Here is a 6,323-nt window from a genome sequence, read left to right on the forward strand (position 1 = left end):
AAATAAAGGTTACTTCATAGTTTTAAAATTTATTTGGACTCTAAAGCATGGAAATACGACAGAATAAGAACGACGAAAAATTCAGAGATGCTATTATAATTGATTAAGATTTGATGAAAAGTACTTAATTTTTATTATAATTTACTTTTTAAGTAATAACTATCAGTGCTACGAAAACTTTAATTCTTGAAAGACAGTTGGTCAAAAAGAGGAATAAAAATTAATTATTGTAGGAGTTAACAGAAGGACTAATTAAAGTATATCACATCGAACACCGTACTATTCTGTTCATTACTGAACCACCTGTAGCCAAGCGAGTTAAACCGTCTTGTAACTGTAGCGGCCACGGTACGAATCCGGCCTTGGGAATCGACTTATATTTCTGTGGCGGTTCCACGAAATAAAAACTTGACCTTCAACCATGGTTAGAATTGGTATTAACCTTTAGATAATCTAACCCCCCCCCCTTCACCGTATGTCAAAAATGACCAGGGAGGGAGGTTAATAAAAATAAACGTTCTGATCATTACTACTATAGTATTATTGCTTATTATTTCAGTTCTCATTTATAATACAGCCACTCCTACTACATTTTATACAGCCCACTTAATATCTAAATGGGCTCACAATAACGAGTCTTGGGTTTTATCTAATATTTGACTTAATTTCTATCTATCTAGATAAACTTATTACAATCTAAGAATTAGTTGCTATATCTTAACTATCTTACAGTGTTCGAAACAAATAATGGAAAAAGGAATACATTACTATCACTCACCGATATATAAATATAGCTTCCAAATAAAGTTTTAAGCAATGAATTTTGTATAACAGTTTTAAGGAAAAATCCGTAAGCAATTGTAAAAAAATAAACAATGGAATCGTATGAATAAAAAAATACAATGTTTTCTATTATTCCGGCTTTCCTGGTTCCAAGAAATGTACTGTGGATAAAACAAGTAATTTTAAAAAGTACAAATGTTTTGGGAGAGAGGAAATCAGAGTTTCTCGAAACAAAAACTTATTCAATATTAAAAAATAAATACCTTAAGCCCACTTACTTAAATATAAGCATTTCCACGTTGGACTGACTAGCAGAAGCTGAGAGTTAAAAGTTAGAAGTTTTTCCTCAGGAAAAAAAAAATGAGGGTGGGGGATTATTTTTTAAAGGTAATACAGCAAAAAAATTACATGTTAAACAATACTATAAAACAGATAATATTGTAATAGTCACTAAAGACAGACTTTGGTCATATTGAATAAATAAATACAATTCAATGAATCCAATTGAATTAATAAATACAATACAATGGAATTATAAGATTATTATAAAGAGACAGATTATTTTTCGGAATATTTTTATTCTTCCACTCCTTATCAATCTCAGCCAATAAACAATAACCACATACTAGGTGAGAAAAAAGATTTTTTTTTGTAAAATTAAAATACTACAGTCCTTTAGTTTAAACGAATGAGTCCTAGAGAAGACTAATAAACAAAACTAGTATTTTTCTTACCCCACTACTTCATCACAAACTCTTGAGACACACATAAAATCCATTAAAGATTTGCGTCAAAACTGGAAAATCAAAATAAATCCTTAAAAAATCCCACCAGATCACCTCTGATTCGCTAGTTAAGACTCCACCTTGACAAGAGACTTGTGTGTATCATCTTAAGCTTTCTGCCCATTTATATCACAAGGCGAGAACAGTAAGACGAAAATCATATCGTCTCAACCACCTCCTCACTTCTCCGGCTCTCTCATTGAGATTGAAGCTGCAGATATCCAAAAGTATTCTGAGACCAGCACTACTATATGGAGCACCATTGTTTACCCACATATCAGATGGAACCCAGCGCCTTCTTCAAACTTTTCAGGATTCGATGTTGAGGAACATCGTACGCACAACATCGTGGAGGAGGGAGAGGCCACCGGAGCTGCATCAATTGTTGGAGCTGCCAATTGTACCGGAGTTCATCAAGCGACGACACATCAAATTTTTCGATTCACTTCAGTACTGTACGAATCCGTTATTCAACACGTTAACACCTGCCCCTCCCCCCTCCGGTCCGTTGGCAACACACTACGTAAGGTCACGTAGTATTAGGATTAAGTTTTTATTAGATTTAGGATTAAGTTTATTTAATTCAGAAATAATGTGTGCCCCAACACATTATACACTTCTATTAATACTGACAACAAAAATAATATACTCCAAAATACTCCTTAGAATGTATATGTTCTAAAGTAAAAGGAGAAAGTACATTGTTTATAAACACGCCATTAAAATTTTGTAGGGGTTTTGAAAAAAAAAAAAGAGACTAGTAATCCTCATACAAGATTGTAGAACGACAAGAAACTACTCTTTGGCTTCCATTGCTACAACAACTACTTGACAAGCTCTAAACTTACTATTTACTACAAAAATTATTACATAATATGATAATTAGACCAATTTGGACACGCGGAATTGAGCTATATACCAAACCATCAAATTCCTCCCTTATTCAATCCTTACCATCTAAAGTTCTTCTTTAAATCCTTGATGCTTCTTATTACGTCACAAATAAACCCATCCACAAAGATATTAACATCCCTTTCGTTGCAGATTCGGCCCGAAATATATATGCGTCCTTTCATTCCAAACTCCTTATTCATTAGTTCTTAATCTCTCATCCTTAACAATCCCTGATAATCCTCTGAGGCGTTTGAGAAGATAGCCACGGGACCTTCTAATTTAAATCAATGTTTGAAGTACCACCATTGGGTTGTTCCTTCCTAATATTATCAAATGTTTGAAACACTTATCATACTTACTTATTGTATTTTCTTACACAGTTGTAAATACAATAAAAAAAAAAAAATATTTTTCTTCTTGTTGAATAGTGACTGATAAATTTACTTAGCATATAATTCAGACGGTAGGGCAACCAGCTTAGACAATAAATTCAATACACACTAAAAAAAAAAATATGAGGAATATAAAAATTTTGGGCTGTAGGTTGTATAAGTGAACGTAAAAACGTGACATAAAGCCGATGAAAACAATGTTAAATTGGATGAATTACGCTTTGAATTGGTTCTTCTCCAGATTTGGCCCTCAGCGACTACTGGCTTTTTGCAGACATGAAAAGATGCTCCAGGAAAAGAAATTTAGTTCAATTGAAAAAAATTATTGCCGAAACTGGGGTGTATTTTGAGAGCGAAGACAATTAGTTTTTCATAAAGGGCATCGAAAATGAGAATATGTTGATGAATAAGGAAAATTTATAAAAAAAAAAAAATAAATAAAAAAAAGTTATTTTCTTAATATGTTAAGTCTTAAGGAGTGATGTGTTATCTATTTAGGAAGGTTCTATTGAAAATAAAATATTTATTTGTTGTATTGCGAATAGATTTTGCTTTGAAATTATTGTTTCTAATGCATTTAAGTTGATAATAATTGAGCAAACATCTGAATTTCCAAAGGTATTGTTTTAAACTTCATTCCATATTTTTATCATTCAAAACTATTAGCCCCTTATAGTGCCAAACGAAACATTTCAATTTCGATGCCTATTACAATTAACAGGTATACAATATTATATTATACAAGTATGCAAATTATACTTGAATACTTAATTTAATTTAAAAAAATAAATAAATAAAAAAAATTGATTAGAATAAAATTGTTATTTAAGATACTTCACAATGTTCCAATATACATTGTTAAATTTAAATAGGATATATTACCTGAGAGTTGAGACCGACATAGATGATGGGGTTGTAGCAGATGCTGGTCTTGGCGAAGACGGCTGGGACCGTGGCGAGTCCCGGACTGATCCTAGCGTCCAGGAAGGCAATGAGAAGAGCAGATATGGCGTAGGGGGTCCAGGAGATGAAGAAGGCGAGGATCATGATGGCCACCATCCAGGTTACCCTCGACTCAGCCTTGGCCACCCGCCCGGCGGTACTTCTACTCTGCAGGGTCGATTACTGATATCAATTCAGCTCATAAGTAGGAATGCAATATTAGAAATAGAATAAAACTATTTTGTTTAATTTATTCTCTTTCCAATAACTAACAAGTAAGTGCAAAAGTTCGTGTATCAGTTTCATATACATGTAAAAGAAAATTTTATATTTTGTTTAATTTTAATTTAATTATTTTTACTACAGGGTACTAGGTATTTAAGGTTTTTTTTTTTTTTTTGAACGAAGCTATAAATCAATTGTACAAAGTTAATTCTAGTAAGAGAATAAAACAAACTAGTTTACACCTCTGAGAACTCTCGTATCAGATATGTTTCCTTCTTCTCTTTAATCCATTAGAAATACAGTGTAATCTCGATAATCCGAACTGAATGCTGCAGGGGGGATAGTACAAGTGCCCAAGAGAAGAAAAAAGGCAGTTATCTCATCCCAATTTTTGATTACTTTAATGAAAACTATGTATAATTACTAGTCAAAATTCATGAGTCTGCCAAGTATAGGTAGGGAGGATAAAAAATGGTGGTTGTTTCAAAGCGATAAAAAAACTTTTTCATTCGGACCTCTATATCTCAAAAAGTAGGAAAAACACAAGTAAACCTAAGAGAACGTCATTTAAAGATGAGCAAATTTGCTAAAATATGAACCCTAATAGAGTTATTTACGTCAAATAGTTTTCGAGATATAGCTTTTTAAAAAGCAAAATTTCATAAAAATGTTGTATGGGACGTACTGAATGATCAGTAGTTAGTGAATTTATTTTGAGAAATCTATATGTCAAAAACCATTTGATGCAGGCTACGTATTTTTGTGGGAACCTGCGGGTCTGAATAATTTGAGACATGAAAATCATCTATCAGTTGAACTATGTTTCGTCAGAAAAATGAGAGACAAAACATATTAAACACGATATTTTGACCTTTAATTGCTATCATTATTCTTGGAATATCACTGGATTATTTGGGTAATAAAACCTATAAATTTCCCATTTTATCAATCATATTCGGGATCTTTACCTCGATTTGTTTCGAAACATTCATGGCGTCAAGTTGAAAATAATAATCGGTTGAACTGTCCCCTCTATCATTTTTATAATTGATTTTTATTTTTATGGATAAAATCATTCAACTGGATACGTAGAATGTTTTGAAAAAAGTTGAGGTCAAAATCCTAAAAATAATTAATAAAATATTATAATTAAATCTCTACACAAGATACAGCAACGGTTTCAACCGTTCAGAAAGGGTTCGTTAAAATTTAAAAAATAAATACGTATGCACTTAATTCAATTTTAAATTTCTTAGAGAACTTTCGCGGATAATACGTTTTTATTGAAATTCATCGTTTCAATTTTAAATAATACATATTTAAAACTAAAAGATTATAACCAGAGGAGAAGGAAGTTATATGAAAACTACCCACAGCTGGAAAGAACAAATTGTAAACTCTTCGTAGAAGATCATATAATCCTATTTTGTAATCTTCTATAAGCCTATTAATAACACAGAAGATAACATTCTTTTGAAAAGCGTGTTTCTATATAACCCATCTGGATAAATCCCTCAATATAGCAGAAATTCTTTATAAAAGAATAAAAATGAATAATTTGTTGTATATGAACAGGGTGTTGAGGCTTTAAGTTTAATGATTAGAAAAGAATAATTTTAATAAAAGTATATCTTGATATTCTATTTACACACCAATCTTCTTACCTGGAATAGTAAGATCACATAAATATTTAGCGATTATCTTTTTTTCGCCTTTCAAAAATTATTCTTTATTTTAAAAAATATTTACAATACACCAAGGTTTCGAAGTCTTCCGTCTTCAGGGTACTTCTACAAATTTGAAAAACAATGCAACAATAATGTAATAATAAAAACCTATTTAACAATTATTATTTAAATATTAGTTAAACAACCATGTAAATTACGTTATTCTAGCAATAATATTTTATCTTTTCCTGGTTCCCTACGCCTAAAATCTATAAATTTTACTTCCAAAATTTATAAATTTTAATTCGTGGCTTTAAAAAAAAAAATATTTCGTGAAACCACTAATTAACTCTTCCATATCTTTATCATAATGAAAAGTAACACCTTCGTACTAATCCTTATAATAAATAATAATTGTTATTTATAACAGTTGTTAAATATTAGTTTAAAAAATATTATAAAATAATGGCAGAAACATCTAGACCAGCAGGTAGACAGTGTAACGTACCACTTTTTTTTTTTTTTAGAGTAGATTTATTTATTGATAGATATTACAATCTGGCACACAGTTGTGGGCAATAGGTAATATTGATGAATGATCTCATACATACTAAAATAAAAAAAATAAAATAAAT

The 6,323-nt window shown here is 30.9% G+C and overlaps 1 protein-coding gene across 1 annotated transcript in view; it reads right to left on the reverse strand.

Moving 5' to 3' along the window:
* LOC106685949 (pinopsin) overlaps window positions 1-6,323 on the reverse strand; it is a 109,086-nt gene that overhangs the window by 25,952 nt on the left and 76,811 nt on the right. Inside the window, exon 7 of the mRNA XM_014428976.2 lies at window positions 3,737-3,964. Within this exon, the coding sequence (XP_014284462.1) occupies window positions 3,737-3,964 (228 nt within the window). The remainder of the gene's footprint in view (window positions 1-3,736; window positions 3,965-6,323) is intronic.

Source organism: Halyomorpha halys, unplaced genomic scaffold (genome assembly GCF_000696795.3).
Source record: "Halyomorpha halys isolate HHAL.00 unplaced genomic scaffold, Hhal_1.1 Scaffold760.1, whole genome shotgun sequence".
NCBI classification, from domain to species: Eukaryota; Metazoa; Arthropoda; class Insecta; order Hemiptera; family Pentatomidae; genus Halyomorpha; species Halyomorpha halys.